This window comes from Gopherus evgoodei, chromosome 3 (genome assembly GCF_007399415.2).
Source record: "Gopherus evgoodei ecotype Sinaloan lineage chromosome 3, rGopEvg1_v1.p, whole genome shotgun sequence".
Classification (NCBI taxonomy): Eukaryota; Metazoa; Chordata; order Testudines; family Testudinidae; genus Gopherus; species Gopherus evgoodei.
The window spans coordinates 45,771,006-45,790,959 of NC_044324.1; the positions used below are offsets into that span (position 1 = coordinate 45,771,006).

General features: G+C 42.2%; 1 protein-coding gene across 2 annotated transcripts in view; it reads left to right on the forward strand.

Annotated features, from left to right (window-relative positions):
* Positions 1-19,954, forward strand: part of PXDN (peroxidasin) — a 165,026-nt gene that overhangs the window by 48,963 nt on the left and 96,109 nt on the right. Inside the window, exons 2-4 of one of the 2 annotated variants that reach the window (XM_030555520.1) lie at positions 500-571; positions 1,455-1,526; positions 11,676-11,747. In XM_030555520.1, the coding sequence (XP_030411380.1) occupies positions 500-571; positions 1,455-1,526; positions 11,676-11,747 (216 nt within the window). The remainder of the gene's footprint in view (positions 1-499; positions 572-1,454; positions 1,527-11,675; positions 11,748-19,954) is intronic. The other variant, XM_030555521.1, reaches the window with a different exon arrangement.

A 19,954-nucleotide genomic window follows, 5' to 3' on the forward strand; every position in this document is an offset into this window, starting at 1 on the left:
GTCTTCCTTATTGTCCTTCCTTATTATCTTCTCTCTCCCATTCTTTCCTCATTTTTCCCAAACAGTTTCTGAAGAAAAAGATAAATCTAAACTTCAAGCTGGAATGTTTAAATTCCAGTTCAAGGAGACTACCTATACTAGCTCGATCACAACTGAAGCTGGAATTTACATCTTCTGGCTCGAAGTGTAGACATACCCAAAGAAAAACAGTAGAGTTTTCACCTTCTAGGAGATGGCCCTCTGAGGAAGCGAAGACCCTTCATGATTAATGGCTACTATTCAAAGGCTTAATAACCTAGCTTGGATACCACCCTACACAGACCACATTGTCTGACTGTATCCATTTTTGTTCAGCCCTCGTTTCAAATGAGTTTCACCCACCCTCCTCCTGTTTGGTCTTGAGCTATGAATTATGCACAAAGGTGAAGAGCCTTTGCCAAAATGGTGACCCACAGTAATGTTCTTCATACTGATGTGTTTTTGTTTTTTTACCCCACAGAGATCTACGGTTTAACAGAATTAAAGAAATTCAGCCTGGAGCATTTAGACGGCTTAAAAACCTGAACACACTGTAAGTTATTTCCCTTGGTCCCTGAAGACACTTTTTTCCACCTTCAGTCAAACGATTTTTCTTAGATTATGTGCCAAATCCTGCTAATCGTACTTAAAAAGTCAAGGGGACTATTCACCTGAGTATGGCTAGCAAGATTTAACCGAATTGTGAATGAATATACGTGTCTTTGTTATTTGTTTTGTTTGTTTTCAGACATGTTGAACACTTTGTTAGAATTTTAGAGGCCTTAGAAAACACATTGACAGCCCCAATATTTTATTAAAGATATGAAAAATATATAACTGCATATTAACAGTTTTTCATAATTGTGTTGTGTTTTTTAAACTCTAAGGATGTGTAACATCGGATTCTCTAGACCAGCCAGTTATAGCCAAGTTCAGATGCTTCTCCACCACTGCATTTTTTAAACTAGAAATTGGCTGGAAAAGCTCAGTGTAGGCATCCAGAGGGGCAGCATCTCCTCTTCCAGCCCATAATCTACAGTAGCATTTGGGGAAAAGATGTTTTCCCCCTTCTTGCCATTCTCAGTACTGCATGAAACCAGATTATTTAGATTTTATGTGCTTTTCTTTAATTTCTCTCTCAGTTCTTTAAGGATTTCACTTTCACCCCAGTGCAGCAGAGCACTTAAGCACATGATTTTGTAAGGAAATAGTTAAGCACATTTGGATTTAAAACAGAGAAGGCACAGATTCATCACTGTGTATTTCTGGTAGCAATTGCTGATATGCCATTAGTTTATTTTTGTTTAATCTAGTTTTTGATGCTTGGCTCGTATACATTTTCAGTCAGACACCCTGGCATTCTGGGTTCTTTTCAGTTGAAAATTGTTTTAACAATTTATGAATTAAGAAACATACTGTTTTCATTTCTTTTTTAGGCTTCTAAACAACAATCAGATTAAAAGAATACCTACTGGGGCATTTGAAGACCTTGAAAATCTAAAATATCTGTAAGTTACTGTGACTTTTTTATATCAAAAGTGAATTAAACATGACTTCAGAAATGGTGAAAAACCAAACATAATTTAATTTTATTCACATTCTCAGGTGTCACACTCTTTTGAAAATCGTAAATGTGATTTCTACTACTGTGGATGGAGTATAAATAGACGGTTTGGCATTTGCTAAAGTAATACTGAGCTTTTCACAGCAATACTGCTGGTTTGAATCCAGGCACAGTTGATACTAACTGAAAATACTTGCTAGTTACAATAGAAATCTATGTCAAGATTTGCAAAACATCTTTTAAGGATTGGATTTTTAAAGGAGTTCAGAGTCCAAATCCATAGGATCCTTTGAAAATCTATGGTACTATTTCCTATACTTCACATACACCTCTTCCAGATTTGTGCAATTTTCCAAAAGATGTTTTCTATTTTCCATTCTAGTTGTTTTTGTTCCTACATTGTGTTTTATACCAAGTAAACAATTTAAACAGGGTAATTTAAAATCTTATGTACGGATATGCTTTCACTGCTGCTTGTCAAAGCTTTATAGCAATTTTAACAGTTGTGCCATGCAAGTTTAACATTCTTTAGTTATTTAGGTTATGTATGCACCATTTTCTTCTAATTTAAGGAAAATAGCAAAAGATAGTCAATAAAATATTGGCCCATTCGTGTAATCAGAACCTGCAACTAAAAACTGGCATGGATACTGAGCTTTCTCCCATGAATACTCCCTCTGGAATTGGTCCTTCCAGTACTGATTTGTGTAGTATGAGAAGCTTAACTTTTGCAGCCTTTGAGATATTGAATATAATCTACCTATCCATATACACTGTATAGAAATAATGATCTTCACTCTTAAACACTCTGACATTGCACCCTTTTCAAAATTACTTTGTGAATTAAAAAAAAATCCTGAAAAAATTCAAATTTGTATAATTATAACAGGGGTCGGCAACCTTTCTGAAGTGGTGTGCCTAGTCTTCATTTATTCACTTTAATTTGAGGTTTCACGTGCCGGTAATACATTTTAATATTTTTTAGAAGGTCTCTTTCTATAAGTCTATATATTATATAATTAAACTATTGTATTCTAAAATAAACAAGGTTTTCAAAATGTTTAAGAAGCTTCATTTAAAATTAAATTAAAATGTTGATCTTACGCTGCCAGCCTGCTCAGCCAGCTGCTGGTCTGGGGGTCTGTTCACCTAGGCCGGCAGCGGGCTGAGCAGGGTCTGCAGCTGGGACCCCGTGTGGCAAGAGTCTGGCAGCCAGAACCCCAGACCAGCAGCAGGCTGTGCAGGGCTGGTGGCTGGGACCCCAGCCCACTGCCACTCAGGGGTTCCATCCGCTGGCTCCTGCTAGCCGGGATCCTGGCTGCTGGACCCACTCAGCCCGCTGCTGGTCCGGGGTCCCAGCCCTGCCCACATACAGTGGGTACCTACCTTCTCCCTGGTTCTGGCCCATTCTCTTCCTCTCTCTCTCTGCACTGAGCTGAGGGTGGGAGTGCACTGAGCACAGGGCTCGGGGTGAAGGGTCTGGCCAGGAGCTAGAATGAGGGAGGGGCTCAGGGTTGGGACAGGAGGTTTGGCTGTGGGGCACTTACCTGGGCAGCTCCCATTTGGTGCGAGGGGTGCAGGTGAGAATGTGGTGGTGGTGGTAGTGCAGGAGCTCAGGGTGGGGGTGGGGATGTGTGGGGTGCAAGAGTCAGGATGTGGGGGTACATGGGGTTGGGGGGCTGGGTATTGAGGGGGTGCAAGAGTCAGGGCAGAGGGCTGGGAGCATGTGAGGGGGTGCAGGTGTTAGGGCAGGGAGGCTGGGTATGTGTGGGGTGCCAGAGTCAGGGCTGGTATTGTGGGGATGGTGGTGAAGGAGTCAAGCAGAGGGCAGGGTGTGTGTGAGGGGGTCAGGGCAGAGGGCTAGCATGTGTGTGTGGTGGAGTCAGGCCTCGGGGGGGGGGGCTGGGTATGTGTGAGGGTGCCAGAGTCAGGGCTGGGGTCATGGGGGGGTGAAGGAGTCAAGGAGAGGGTTGGGTGTGTATGAGGGGGTTCAGGGCAGGGGCTGGGGGAGGTGCGGGGCACAGGGCTCAGGGCGTGGACCTGGGGTGTGTTTGGGGCTCAGGGCAGAGAGATGGGGGTGTGTGAGGGGGAATCAGGCCAGAGGGCTTGTTTGTTTTTAATTCCCCCCAGCACTGGCTGTTGCAGGCCCGGAAGAAGTTGTGCCTGTAGTGGATAAACACTGGCTCTTGGAAATATTCCAGGCAGATGGAACAAGAAGCTTCACCCCGGAGACTTTCTGCAGGGCTGTCTGCAGGCAATGGATCCTGGTGGGAAAGGGGTGTGTGTGTGTGTGTGTGTGTGTGTGTGTGTGTGTTGTGTGTGGGGGGTCAGGTCAGGGTGCTGGAGTGGATATGCCCCATTCCACCCCCCTCTTCCCTAAGGCCCTGTCCCTGCTTCTTCTCTGCCTCTGCTGGGAGCAGCGAACATGCTGACTCTGCTCCTTCCCGACCTCCTCCCTTGCAAGTGCCATCAGTTGATCCGCCGGCAGGGACGGAGAGATGGAGGAGGGTCAGGAACCCAGCACACTACGGGAAGAGGTAGGGGAACCGGCAGGACCAAGCTTCTGCGGGGAGGGGCAGGGGGAGCGGAGGGCGGAGAAGAGCGGGCCAGGCCGGGCTGGGCAGGATTTTTAATGTCACACTGCTGCCTGCCAGGACTCCGGAAGGAGCAGTGTGCCATTAAAATCATCTTGCCATAGGTTGCCGACCCCTGAATTATAATATACGAATTCAAATTTTGTGGTATCGTAGATGCAGCTATGAAATAGCTATATATTGTCCCCACATATTCTGCTTAGATATATCTATGCACATATGCCATCTGTGTGTTAAAACTGATTTCATTCCAAGTTGTTTGTTTAAGTAAATCAATAAAAAACATTGTTTATTAATTATAAAACTGGAAGAAGAAGAGGAGGACCCAATGAGGTGACATGATGAAGTCAGTTTCAGCACTATCTGTTATACAAATATACTTTTTAACTTTACTTATTTTCTGGTGTTTGTTTCTATCATAAAGGTGTACAGTAATTGAGATAATGATGAACATAACAATTTCAATGAAAGGTTGAAAACAAACACTTTAAAATTATTCCCACCTGAGGTTCCCCAATATATCTGTCTTCCATTGTTGTTCAGATCCTATGGATCTGGAGTCTATAATATCCAGACCAAGGTTCTTTCCTTTTCCTCTTCCTGTCTGAAAGCTAGGGATGTGACATGGCAGTTGAATAAGATGAAACTTGGCAGCGGACTCCTGATCAATAACAGGACTTTGTCAGCAGAATTCTTTTTTAAAATCCTCTCTTCATTGTTTAACGTAGCCTTTAATAAGCCTCTTTTTACTTTGTTTTTAGTTGACTGCTGAATGCAGTATAAACAGACACTGCTATAGTGCAGCCAAAAGATTTGTCAGCAGTACTGATGCTAATCTGGTGTTAATGTGTCAGAATGGAGCAGTTGCTTACATGGTAAAAGTGTAGAGAGAGTGGCCTGCAGGTTTCAGTTAACTAAGCTGTCACACCAGGAGCGGCTCATGACCATGACTGCCGACCTCAGACAGGCTGTCAAAAACAAGCCAGACACCCCAAACTGTTGGCTGTTCTATAATTAGATTTCACCAAGCCAGTAACAAATGTGAACTCCTACATCCCTGTAATAGTCTTACCATGGAGTCACAGACAGTCCCCTTAGACCAGTATTTCTCAAACTGGGGTCGCCGCTTGTGTAGGGAAAGCCCCTGGCGGGCCGGGCCGGTCCGGTTCACCTGCCCCGTGTGCAGGTCCAGCTGATCGCGGCTCCCACTGGCCGCAGTTCACTGCTCCAGGACCATGAGAGCTGCTGGAAGCGATGCAGGCCGAGGGACTTACTGACCGCCGCTTCCAGGGTGGTTCCAGGGGAACTCAGCCTCAATTAGAATCTCTGGCCCTGTCATAGTTCAAACAGCCAAGAATATAGAACATTTTCCTGTAACTGGGTTTTATATCCTTCGTTCAGCTTCCAAGCCCGCAGGATGAAGATCCTGCCCATAGTATTTCCCAGATGTGATAGGGCCATTAACCAATCCTTTATATTGTGGTGTTCCTTGATGCCTGATCTTGTTTTGATAGTCCTTCTGCATAGGGGAGTGCGTGTGCGTGTGTGTGTGTGTGTGTGTGTGGTGGGGAGACAACAATTCCCAAACCTCGGTTCACAAGTTCATTTTCAAAGTTATAAAGCAAACTTACATATTTTCTTATAGTGTGGAATACAGACATAACAAGTGAGATTAATGCGTGCAGCAATTTACAAGCATTTCCAAGCATCTAAACACTAAATACATTCTTATAAGACTAAAACCTGTTTTGAGCTAAACTTACATGGTGAACTGAATCATTTTTATTGAGCTCTATAGTAGTGAGATTTCTGAGAGGGATCATTTGTCTCTTTCCCACTGTTTAAGAGAGTGATTCCTTTGTGGGATCTTAGTACTGGGCTGGCTGTCCTCATGGATCCTCCATATGAGCCCTGGGCAACTTGTTCTTGGTCTCTCAAATGCCAAAAGACAGTTTTTCTTGTGATGATAATTGCTGTGAGGAGAGTTTGAGAGTTGTAGGCCCTAATGGCTTCTGTATACTAATTATTTTTTAAGACAGGGTGATCTTGGGGCCACATCCTAAGTTTTTGTTTAAAGCGGTGTCACAATTTCATCTCCAATCCAGCAATATACTTATCTGTATTTTTTCCCCAAGCCTCACTTGACCACAGATGAACAGCATCTTAGTTTTTCAGTTGTGAAATGAAGCTTGGCATTTTATGTGGAAAGAACTAAGCCATTTTTCATCACCTTGACTTTTTATTTCTGATGTAGATTGCATGAAGGACCAAGCAGTCTCTGTGCAAACTGTTTCCAGGTGGATATCGTTCTGCATTATTATGGCATGTGGGATAGCTCGGACTATGCTTGGGGCCTTTTCAAATAAGCTCATAACCTCTCTTTGGGCAGAATTGATTGCATTCCTCTATGATGTTCTGATATTGGACATTTGCAGGGCTGCTCCTTGGTCTTTCATATGTACTTTTACCAAACATTACGCTATTATGACTACATTTAGATCAGATGCAAACTTTGGAACAGCAGTTCTGCAGTCCTTCTTGACATAGACTCCAAGCCCGAACTCCATTAGTTACAGCTTGCAAGTCTCCTGAACAGAATACATGTCTGCAAGTACTCGAAGAAAAAACAGTTATCTACCTGTACTGTACTGTTGCTCTTTGAGATGTGGGTGCAGATCAAACATGACAAACCCATGGGGAAAAACACAGAAATTGGACTTGTTTTTGACTTAATTAACTTGTGGATTGCTCATTGGCTAGTTTTTGGCTTGTTGTTTGTTTGGCTTGTAGCTTGTTGCTTCTCATTTTTATTGGCTCCCGACAAGCAGGGGCAAGGTAGGGAGAGAGTCAGGGGTGCAGAGTGGGCCCACCACAGTCGCAGACTGCACTAGTCACATAAAGTGTTGGAGTTCTTAGGGATTGCCTTGTTTTGGCCTTGTTTTGAATTGAGATTAACTTGGTTTTTGGCTTATTGTGAAAGTCGTAGTGCTTATTAACCGAGTCAGAGTTGGCAACTGTGGTGCAAATGTGTATTCCACAGCCTACCCTCTGTTCCCTCTGCATCAGAGTATCTACTTTTGATGTATGAAGCAACTGAGGGGAGTTGGAGTGGGGCTGCCCTTAAATACTAATCAGAAGGATTATGGGGCCAAAAGGCATGAGCACCACCCTTTCGAACAGTGCTAGGCAAAGTTCTCCAGCTTTCGTATGCTGGGTGTGTGCATAACTCGGTGGAATACATGTCTGCACCCACACCTTGAAGAGCAACAATTAGAGTACAGGTAGGCACTTGGATTTTTTTCTATATACCAAAAATATTAAGCATTTAGAAAGGAATCTTTCTATATGTTCTATCCTTCCTGTTTCATAAAAAGAAGTACACTTTTTTTGGTAGGTATGTAGCTGGGGTTATTTATTTTGTTTTTTAAATCAATGACCACTACATTGCCACAATCTCTCTCACACAGTGATGCTACATTGTCTGAGGTGGTAATATAACGTCAAATTCTGATTCTAAAAGTAGGACAAAATAAATTTTATTGCTATTAGACAACTGGCTTTGTTTTGCTTTGAAGCCCTTTATTTCAATTTCAGATTCTTAATTTTTGGTAGAGATTCTTTAGCCAATGTGCAACCCCCAGACCTCCCCCCAGAACACCTCATCATAGGTAACCTAGGCCTTATCCATAGCATAGCTAATTCATGTGTTTATTCTGCCCTGCAGTAACTGTATATTACTTTGGCTGCATGCTCTCCCTCTGTACCCTAGAATGTAAACACAGCAGTCAAAAATGAAGACTAGAATATTGTCTTCATTTATTAACTAAATAAATGATACACAGTATGTTTTATTCTTTCTGTGCTGTGTTATTCATTATATATGTATATGCTTTGTTCACTTCTGGTAAATTATTGGGTTGACTTGACAGTAGCAGTGACACAGAAAGACGGGGAAGAAAAAACCCCTAAACCTTTAATATATTTAAGGACTTGTGTAATGCCCTGGTGGGGAAAATTCCTTCCTCACCCTCAGCAGAAATAGCTTGCCAGATGCAGACAGGGAAACTATTCAGGCACAATGTACAGCACTGGAAAAAAAGAGGTGCAAGATAAAAAGATATGGAAGTGTGCGGGGGAAAATGTGAGTAGAAATGTAGCTGTGATAAGATTAAAAAAATCCCAAAACCCTTATGGGTGAGGACAAGGAGTTTGAATATGAACTGGTAGACAGGAAGCCATTCAGGGAGTTCAAAGCAGGGGCTGAGGTGCTCGGCATTGTGGGAGATGATTATTTTTGCAGAGAATTTGGGGCATGCTGGCTGAGAGAGAAGTGAGAGGTCTAAGGCCAGATATGAAAGTTACAATAATCAAGGAGATAATGATCAGGACATGGAGAATAGTTTTAGCAGTGAGGAAGGGACAGATTTTGGAACTATTAAGATGGAACAAGTGGCAAGATTTAGTGAAAGTTTGAATATGGGGGAATAGGTAGAGAAGGAGAGAGAAGTAAAATGTAATACCAAGACGACAAGCTTGGGGGACTTCTTAAGGATCCTCCTCTCTAGATTCCTTAGAATACACACATTGTCCCTCACCAGTTCATACAAAATGTAGCTGCTGCTATTATCTTCCTTGTTTGAAGAGCTGATCATGTCACTCCCCTCTTTGAATCTCTCTGGTGGCTACTCATCTGCTCTTCCCTACTTATACTCGCTTGTCAAGTTTTGTCACCCTCCGTTGACATTGCTGTCTTTTTCCACATGTCTGTCAATCTCTCAAACAATCACTTCCATGGCTTTCTTTACACAACCTTCTATACATTACTTGAATGCTCTGAACTTGTTTGCAAGGCCCATATCCCGCCCACTTTTAAGTCTCACATGAAAATCCACTTCTTCTAGGCTGCCTGTAGTGAATCTTATTGATATATAGTAAAATCCTTTTTGTTATTCCCCTTCTCTCTGTCTGTGTGTCGGCTGTCCATCCCAACACCGTGAACTCGCTGGGGCAGGGATCATCTTTTCCTGAGTATATGGAAAGTGCACACCTCACTGTAATTGCTACTGCAAACAAATACTAACTGTAGAATTGTGTTCCCCAAAACTATCTATCCTAGTAAAGTATATCCACAAGTCACTAATAACTGTTTATTCATCCCTTATAAAGTTCTAATAGGCTATAGGTTATAACAGTTTACAGAATTTATAGTTAGTTAAGTGATACATTACTCTGTCCTTAATTACACTTTTAACTAGTGCAGTGTTTGCAAAGTTCCTGTTATTAGACACAGTTGGAGTTTAGTGAGAGTGTTACATATTTTTGGGCGATATTTAGTGTTTTGTCTCCTCACGGGTTTGTGTTCATTAGGTTGCTCTATTACTACTTGAAATAAATTTCTGTCTCCCCCTCTGTTAATGTCACATCCTATTTTTGCATTTAAAAAATCATATAACAGAGTGCTGATGTGCAGGTGCAGTAAACATGTCTTACTGACATAGGCCATTTAAGCCCCAGGTATTGTTCAAAGTTCGAGTCTCCAGAGAGGGTACATGATGGAATGGGATCAGCTGAGTACTTGGCATAATGATCCTGGCTCAGCCTGGAGAAAATGATAGTTGAAGTAAGACCTGGAGTGAAGTTTTACCATGGGGCCCTGGGAGGTCTAGGCAATAGGCAGGAAAGGCTACCCCGGGGGAAGGATTGTGTCTTCCCTTCGCCTCTCTTCCCAGTATGCTGAAGTTTGGAAACGCCTCTAGTGGCTGGGATCAAGTGTTTTTGAGTTGCCTTGTGTTGACTCTAGTATTGCCAACCTCAGGAGATCAAAAATCATGAGTCAGGTCCCCCCAAAATCACAAGATTGGCCCCACAAATCATCAGATATTAACCTCATGAAACAATGGTTTTTAGTCTGTCTCTTGACTTTTTATCTCCCCTCTACTCTTCTGGCTATGTGTTGTGTGATAATTTCAGATTGAGAAGTCAATCTCTAATGCACACAAAATGCATGCTTCTGCCTTCCTTCAACACATGCTTGCTACTTCCATGCCCATGACCAAATGACACCAGTCACTCCATTTCATCTTCATTTGTCTAATCCAGTCTAGTCCGGTTTGCTTGACTGAAATCCTCTAAGCACACACAAGAGCCTTTCTTTTTTGGATAACAGCAAAATTTCTTCCTCCTGAAAAGAGGAGGAGGAATCCTCATATTGCTTAAACATTTTAATTGAAATAACATCACCTCCCTCACTTAACAACTGTAGGTTGCAATAAGATAAAAAAAAGATGTCTCTTAATAAAGTAAAAAGGGAAACATCTCTTCATCTAACACAGAGAAGCTGCTTAATGAAGGAAACAGAATACAAATTCAATTAATTATGTCCAAAACCTGACTTCATGGGACATACTGGGTTTCTTTGGTGTAAGTGACAGGAGACTTTTGATCCTCTGATTTTTGGAGTGCACCAGTGCTAATGTTTTATAGAACACTGAAACATCAATGTTAACGTGAAAAGTTTATTTTGTTCCCTTCTTAAATATATAATTTAGACAGAATATGTACCAACTTCTAGAACCTCAAATTGAGATGAGTTCAAAGTTTGTGTATATCCTGGGGGTACTTAGCAGTTGCTCAGATTCATCCAGCAACTTGTTTGTTTTCATCCTCTTGGGGAGGAATACAAGGCACATAGACACAACTTAGTATTCTGTATGCATTGGTTCTGGGTAGTACTAGCGTGGATATCAATGCAACATATCTAGCATCCATGTCCCATACAGGGAAAAATTATTTATTTTTGCTATCTTAATGCCGTTATACAAAGATACTGAGTTGTATTTATTTTTGAATATTTTAAAAGCTGGCAGATTATTGCAGAGACACTGTATAATTTTTCTCCTTTTTGTTACCTGAATTTGGTGAAGGAGAAATAGATTTCCATTAAAATCTAACAGTTTGGTCCAGTGCTAAATTTGTAATGATAGAGGTGCCAGGGCTAAAGCAATTTTTTTTTTTACTTTCATAACTGACGCAGCAAGCCCAGAGATGCTGGGGCTATGAACTGCCAAGCCCTGACACAAATTAAGCACTGGTTTGGTTCAGTGTTCAAACCAAATATTTTAAAGAAAACAGGATGCTGCAAGCAACCTCAGTGTTCTTTGGGATATCCAGTTAATCAAACTAACACTCCCGTCCATTGAGAACCTGTCAGGAAATGAGGGCAAAGGAACCTCCAAAAGGGCACGGTAGCACCCAGAGGCCAAAGGCCCTCCAACTGTCAGTGTCAGGGCAGAGAGGGCCCCCGAGTCTTCTGTGCCTTTCTGGTGGCCTGGGGAATGGATTCTCAAGCAGGAAGCATTTTGAGTGTGTACATGTTTTTGTTTTGTTTTTTTCTAATATGTAGTAGAAAAACTGTCTTCATGTGTCGACTTAATTCTTCTTTTCCACCTTAATGTAGCTCTTGTTTGTGTACTAATATTACTGATTGTTTCTTGTTTCAGCTATTTGTACAAGAATGAAATCCAGTCAATTGACAGGCAAGCATTTAAAGGACTTGCCTCTCTAGAACAACTGTAAGTGCCTTTTCTCTTCTGTGCTATCATCTACGTGGTTGCCTTTCAGAGGAAAAGTGCACGTCTTGATTAGTATTTTCTTCCTGCATGCTTTGCATGTCTGCACTGGAATGAGATGTTAGTCAAACATTCTTATAATCATTTGCATGTGAAAAAAAATTGATCAGTGTCAAATTCTTCATTTCTATGTTTGTCTTTTATTTGTGATTTATATTCCAAGTGTCCTAGTGCACTGTGTAGTAGATTTGGAGAAGAAGCATGATCACAAACAAATACTGAAAACAGTGTGCATCAATTAGAGATTCAAGGTCTGATTCTGCTTTCACTTACATAGGTTTTACAATGCTGCAACTCTTATGACTGCACTGGAATTGCTCTTGTTTTACACTGGTGTAAATGAAAGTTTGAATCAAGCCCTGAAATTTATTTCAGTACTTTTATGTTTAATTAAAAAAAACCCTTTAATTATTCATACACATGTGGCTGATCATTGCCGTATATTGGGGGAGGTATCCTCATTGTCTGTAATGTGGAAAGTGTTTCAGTTAGCTTTCTGCTGGCAACATTGTGTAAGCTATTGTTCTCTTACTGAGTTTCAAGTGAAGAAGAATGTAATTTGAAAATGAATGGAAAATAGCCTGTACTAGTATGATTAAAAAGAAATGTATTGTTTCAGCTATGTGTTTGGTTATTCACAGTTTACTTAATCAGAAAACAGTTCACCATTACACAGTAATTCAAGTAGTACTTGGACTGGTAGAAACAGCGATAACTAATAGATAATATTGCAGATCTGTCTGCGAAGTCCGGAAGTCTTAAAGTTCCATTAATTTTGCAGAGGATTTTTGTTTTGTAGGGTGAATTTCATTGTCTGTCGTCGAATTCCTATAAAAGAGAATGTCCTTTCCTGCAGGGCAATAGGAGTTTTGAGTTTCCAGACTATATTCATATATCTATATTTGTGCTATACATACTGTCTCTGCATTTTTATCCATCATATGAAGTTTTATATGCAAGAAAAGTACACTTTGGAAAATACACAGAAAATCCATATACACATATTTTAGAGGGCACTTGGGTGCCTTTTAGGGGAACAGGTTCTATTTAGGTACTAAGTGTGAAACACACATGATAACTGTCATTTGTCTCCTTAAAGCCTTTCTCTTCCTCCCTCTCTAGCACTGGTTACTGCAGCTTACTGACAGCAACTGGTAGGGCTTACTTGCATGCTAATAGCAAATCTTATTTTCTTCATAGTACATTAATTATTTAGGTGTGCCTGTTAAATTACTAACTTCTGTAAAATAATAAGCTTTCATCTTAGGGTACGTCTACAGTCTGAAATTAATTCAAACTTATTCTATTTGAATTTTTGGAAGCCATTTTATACATTCGGTGTTGTGTGTCCCCACTAAAGCTATCCCACAATTCCTGCCGCCCATTGGAATTGTGGGTTAAGCTGCCAGTGCATGATGAGGCAAAAACATTCTTGCAGGTGTTTCTGGGTGTGTGCCATCACTCACTCCTCCCTCCGTGAAAGCTACAGCAGACGCCATACTGCCAGCAGACGGAGCAATATGGTGCACTGCCTGTCTCCTAGTACTATGAATCCACCTCGTATGTCCTCTCGTCTTTCTATCTACTCTTTTATCTAACTATTTCCTGCCTTTTTTTGGCTACCATGAACCGAGAAGCACAGCTTCCACCGCAAACTCTGCTCTCCCGCTCTTGCATTGCTAGGTAATTTTTCCATGTTGTCTGTCCTGGGCTCTCATGCAAGCTATAGAAGGCAACAATTCCCCACTGTTTTTCAGCCATTGTGAACTGAGCCGCACAGCTTCTGCCACTTTTTCCATGTTGTTGATCCTGGGCTCCCATGAAAGCTACAGACAATAATTCCCTGCCTTTTTTTGGCCATCGTGACCTGAGCTGCACAGCTTCCGCCACAAGCTCTGCTCACGCTTCTGCTGCAAATACTGCTCTCCCACTCTTGCAGCGCTAGCGAGCTTCTCGACTCTGTGAAAGCTACAGAAGACAACTATTTACCGCCTTTTATCGGCCATCTTGAACCAAATAGGCCTCCTCGTTTCGTGCTCTTTTCCCAGGATTACCCGTGCAGACGCCATAGTGCGGCAATCATGGAGCCCGCTCAGATCTCCTTTGCAGTTTTGACTATTGTAAATACCTTGCACGTTATCCAGCAGTATGTGCAGTATCTGCAAAACCGGGCGAGGAATCGATGACAGTGTGATTACTATATTGATGAGGACGTGGACACAGACGTTCCTAGAAGCATGGCATGTGGTGATTGGGTGATCATGGTGGCATTGGGCCAGGTTTATGCCGATTCTGGGCCTAGGGAACAAGCGCGGACTGATGGGACCACATAGTGTTGCAAGTCTGGAATGATTCCCAGTGGGTGCGAAACTTTTTTGTGCGTAGGGCCACTTTCATTTAACTTGTATGACTTGATATCCCCTACCCTGGAGCACAAAGACACCAAAATGAGAGCAGCCCTCGCTGTTGAGAAGCGAGTGGCCATAGCACTGTGAAAACTTGCAACACCCAACAGCTACTGGTCAGTCGGGAATCAGTTTGGAGTGGGCAAATCTACTGTAGGGGCTGCTGTGCTGCAAGTAGCCAGCACAGTCATTGACCAGCTGCTGTCAAGGGTTGTGACTCTGGGGAATGTGCAGACCATTGTAGATGGCTTTAATGTGCTGGGGTGCCCTAACTGCAGCGAGGCGATAGATGGAACACATATCCCTGTTTTGGCCCCGGCACACCGGGGCCGCCAGTACATAAACTGCAAGGGATATTTTTCCATGGTGCTGCAAGCATTGGTGGATCACAAGGGATGTTTCACCGAAATCAACATGGGATGGCCGGGAAAGGTGCATGACGCTCGCATCTTCAGGAACTCTGGTCTGTTTGAACAGCAGCAGGAAGGCACTTACTTCCCAGACCAGAAAATTACTGTTGTGGATGTTGAAATGCCTATAGTTATCCTTGGGGACCCAGCCTACCCCTAATGCCGTGGCTCATGAAGCCGTACACAGGCACCCTGGACGGTAGTAAGGAGCAGTTCAATATAGGCTAAGCAAGTGCAGAATGGGGTGGTAGAATGTGCTTTTGGACGTTTGAAAGTGCGCTGGGGCAGTTTACTGACTCGATTAGATCTCAGCACAACCAATATTCCAATTGTAATTGCTCTTGTTGTGTGCTCCACAATCTCTGTGAGAGTAAGGGGGAGACGTTTATGGTGGGGTGGGAGGCTGAGGCAACTCTCCTGGCGGCCAATTTCAAGCAGCCAGACAACAGGGCGATTAGAAGAGTGCAGGAGGGCACGATGTGCATCAGAGAAGCTTTGAAAGCCAGTTTCATGACTGGCCAGGGTACGGTGTGACAGTTGTGTTTGTTTCTCTTGAAGTTACCTGCCCCCTATATATATGAAAGGAAATAAAGTCAAAATTGTTTAAAAACTGTTCTTTATTATTTGTTGCACAACACATTGAGAAAAATCCGAAGGTAGACCGCGGTGGGATGGGGGTATTGGGTTAGGTGGGTGGAGGAGGAGGTAAGGACAAGTCCAGAAACCAAATCAAAAGTTTGCATATGCCAGCTTTCTGCTGCTTGAGCTATCTTCTGGTGTTGAGTGTGTGGGTCTCCGTAGCCTCCCCGCTCGTGTTCTTGGGCGTCTGGGTGAGGAAGCAATGGAACTTGGGGAGGAGGAAGGGCTGTTATACAGGGGCTGCAGTGGCTCTCTGTGGTCTTGCTTCTTTTCCCATATTAGATCCACAATACAGCAGAGCATGTGAGTTTGCTCCCCCATGAGCTTGACCATAGCGTTCTGCCTGCTCTCATCGCGCACGTCCCTCCTCTCTTCATGTTCCTATACTGCTTTATGGGACTCCACAAATTGTTTGCCTCCATGCATTCAGCTGGGCCCTATCAGTGCGGGAGGACTGCATGAGCTTGGCAAACATGTCATCTCGAGTTTGTTTTTCCCTCCTTCTAATCTGGACCAGACTCTGGGACGGAGTAGATAGGGGCTGTGTTGAAACATTTGCACCTGCGGGAGGAGAAAAAGAGAGGATAGTACTTTAAAAGATACATTTCAGAGAAAAAGGGGACACTTTGGTGTGAGCAAGCCATCACACATAGCCGGGCAACAGAATTCAGCTTGCAGGCAGCCTAGGGGCATGCAGGGTTCTGCTTCTTCTACATTCATCTAAATGCTTTCAAACTGCTGAGTCCCCTTTTCCATAGTAAGCAATGCCTTGTGGGTTTGCCATATAAAAGGAGGGCCTGTGGGCTCTCTGGGATGATCACTTCTCACAACACCCTCCTTTCCCCCTGCACCCACCCTGTGGCTCCGATGAGGCTCTGAGCAGGGATGAGCCCTTTAAACATGAACAGCCCAGTGCGGCTGGGTTTCCTCCTTGCCCCCCACCGCTTGGCTCCAATCAGGCTCTCACTCACCAGAAGTACTTTCTCCAGGGTCATGGTCTGGGAGCCCGCCTTAGGAGTGGGTGGAGGCTATTGGCTCCAGTGTTCAGAATAGTTCCTGGCTTGGGGGAGGAATCGAATTTCCCACTTGCCACCTGTGCACTGTCGTCCTCCTCCTCTTCTTCATCCTCAAATGACTCTGCCTCCTCGCTCCTCTGCAACTCCCCCTTTGCAGGTGTCCACAGACAGTGGTGGGATAGTGGTGGCGTCATCCCCCATAATTGCATGCAGCTCACGGTAGAAGCGGAATGTATGGGGCTTTGACCTAGAGCATCCATTCGCCTCCCTGGCTTTTTGATACGCTTGCCTGAGCTCCTTGATTTTTGTACGACACTGTTGTGTGTCCCTGGAGTAGCCCTTCTCCGTCATGGCCTTGGAGACTTTAGCATACGTATTTGCGTTCCTTTTTTTGTAACATAGTTCTGGCATAACAGACTCATCTCCCCAACATGCGATGAGATCCAGTACCTCCCGTTCGGACCATGCTGGAGCTTGTCTGCGAATCCGGGACGGCGTGATCTCCTGTGATGGTGGACTCTGCATGGTCGCCTGTGATGATGGACTGTGCGGATGGTGACCAAACAGGAAGTGAAATTCAAAAGTTCCCACGGCTTTTCCTGCCCATCTAGCTAGTGCATCAGAGTTGAGAGTGTTGTCCAGAGTGGTCACAAGGGAGCATTTTGGGATAGCTCCCAGAAGCCAATAACGTCAAATTGCGTACACAATATCTTTAACCCGGGATTGCGATCTCAATTTAAGCGCTATTCCACTTGCTAAGGTGGAGTACAGAAATCGGATTAAAGAGCCCTTTAAATTAAAAAAAACAAAACGGTTTGGTCATGTGGACGGAATCATTTTTCTTTTTTGAATTAGCTTGGCTCATTCCAAAATAACAGACTAGTGTAGACCAGGCCTTATTCACGGGTGTGATATGCTGTAGGTAGCAAAAGACAGGTTTTCCCATGCAATGCCTTTCTAGTGATCTGCATTATGATTGGGAGATCTAACTCGCCTTGCGGGTAAATAACACATTCTTTATGTTCCTCTAGTTTAGATCTCAGTTGTGCACAGACTCTCTGGTTTGAGAATTGTCATGTAGTATTAATTTAATTTAAGAAATGACTTGAGACCGTCAGTCTTATTACTTATAAACTTCATTTCCCTGTGGGATTCAAAAGACTTAGAACTTAGATTTTGACAGTTTCAGTTTTAGTTTTAAAAGTGTGGAGTGACATCTGATGTCCTGCTTCACTTGGATTATGTTTGTTACCCCAAGCAGTGAATATAACTTAGTTGCTCGTTTGAACAGTCTCCCCATTATGGAAACAATATCATTCTATTAAATGTATATGCTAATATTAATATAGCACTTTTTATTTGTATATATGAAAAAGAAGGGCAAGTATCATTATCCTCAATTTACAGGTTACACAGCAGGTCAGTGGCAGAGCTTGGAAATAAAATCGAAGTTGTCTGATAATCTAGTGCTTCATCCACAACACTATGCTACTTCATTATATTCCAGGCAATACAGGCTTCTTATTTTCTTTAGTTATTAACAAATTTCCTTCCTAGGTTTATTGACTAAACCAAATTTTGTACTCCAGTACACAGTGCAACTCCTTCTGAAGTCCTGAGAATTGCATGTACATATCAAAATGAAAAAAATGGTTCATAATATTTGTTTGGCGTTCACACAGAATGAAACAGTAAGGTTTTGTATGTGTATATTTTATTGTTACTCTATTCAATTAATATGTATATATGTATACATTTCAATTTAATAGAATAACAGAAAGTTTTGTTTGTGTCTTACCTGAGTTTCCTTAAGTTATGATGTTGAGAGAGAAACCGCATATGCAGACAACAGTATAGTTAGCCCCCCATCATTGTCCACAGGCAGGATTCCACTTTTCCCATAGGCTCTGTGGCATCATCCTCGCCTAATGACTCATTAGAAACCTCCTACCCACCCTCTGAATTTAGCAACTGGAGTAGCATCTCTGGACTAGATTCTGGTCTTCTTTGTACCAGCGTAAATTTAGAATAACTCCAATAAAGTCAGCAGGATCGTGCATGCTCATTACCAGTGAAAAATCAAGTCAAATTTATTTGGAAACCTGAATATTAAGTCAGTCATAGCAAATTGGAAGTGCCATAGATACCTAGTTTGATGGATGGCAGATATTATTTTAGCCCTGGTCACAGAAGCTGACCCCTTAATACAATGAAATTTTAAATGCTTGTATGTATTATGTCCTGTGGTTTCTTCTCCACAGTTTTCTTCCCAAGTAACTGACATATTATAAAGAGAATTGCTGTAGTACCTTTCACACAAGAAGAATAAAACCTTTTCTGTGAAATCATTCTAAGAAGAGAAGCCTTCTTCTCTAAAATGCTAATTTAATTATTGAAGTTTTAGCTATTTAATTTTAGTGGAATATTAATTATATATATATGATTTTCACATTAACATACTTCTTGTTATAACTTTATCTGTTCTAATATAAGAGCTATGCATTCAAATGAACATGTTCTTTGTTAACTGAGTCAGTAATAGTGTGCAATCTTATATACTGTACTACAGTTTCTGAAACTAATATTTATCATGATTTTTTCTATTCAGTCTTCTGTGGTTTTGAAATGTTGGTATAAAAAGATGACAACTTCTTTGGAACAAAGACTGCCTTTTTATTGTGTGTGTACAGCATCTAGCACAATGGGAACTTGATCCTTGATTGGAGCCTCTATGACTTGGGTACCTAGATGCTACAGTAATATAAATAATAATAGTAATAATAATAAATAATATGCACTAGCACAATACCTACATTAAATAGTAGTAGTAAAAAGGGAACATTTTGCAAAACAAATGCAGGAATTATTTTGATCAGTTTTGAATAAAACTTTTCACAGTGGCCTTTTTAAACACTCTGAATGTAATATTATTTGCTGACACTTAAACATTCAGTACATAGTTGGTATTCACTTTATGGATTTAAACACTTTTCCCCTACAGATCTGGAGGTATTATTAGACAAGAACAATTGACAGATTTTGAACTATATTACAGACTATAAACTTTAACTCGGTCCCTATTCTAGAGTGCTTGTACCATATAGCTGTTCATTGTAGGCGATGATGATACCATGACATGACATTTTCTCATGTCTGTGATGCATGAATGCCTGTGCACTTTTTTTAAGTGAGAAGACTGTTGCACAGAGGCAATCTCACTCTCTCAGCTGCTGAAGTTAAAGACTAATGACATGCAGGGTTGCAACAACTGGGAACTTCATTAGTTGCACTGGATAGTGATTGACATCTTTGTGCCTTGTCAGGCTTACATATTCCACACAATGTTGCTGCAATGCCTTTCCAGCAGTTGAAGCAAAAGTTCTCTGCCTTGTCCGCCAAAGCAGAATTACTAAGTGAGGGATAGACATTTTCCATCACTGTGCGTGTTTCCATATTGCAACTCTCAGCTTGGGTTAACCCACCAGTCAAAGAGGTGTCTCATAGTGCGGCTGCTGTTGCATACTGGGAGCTACCTTGACCTACAGGTTAGAGCTGGATACAAAATGGGGACCAATGAAAGCGAACCACTCGAGGGTGCGACTTCTCTGAGTTTCAGAGGTACTGCCTCTCTTTGTACATGCCATACTCCCCAGTGCTGCACCAGGGACATACAGGAGAAA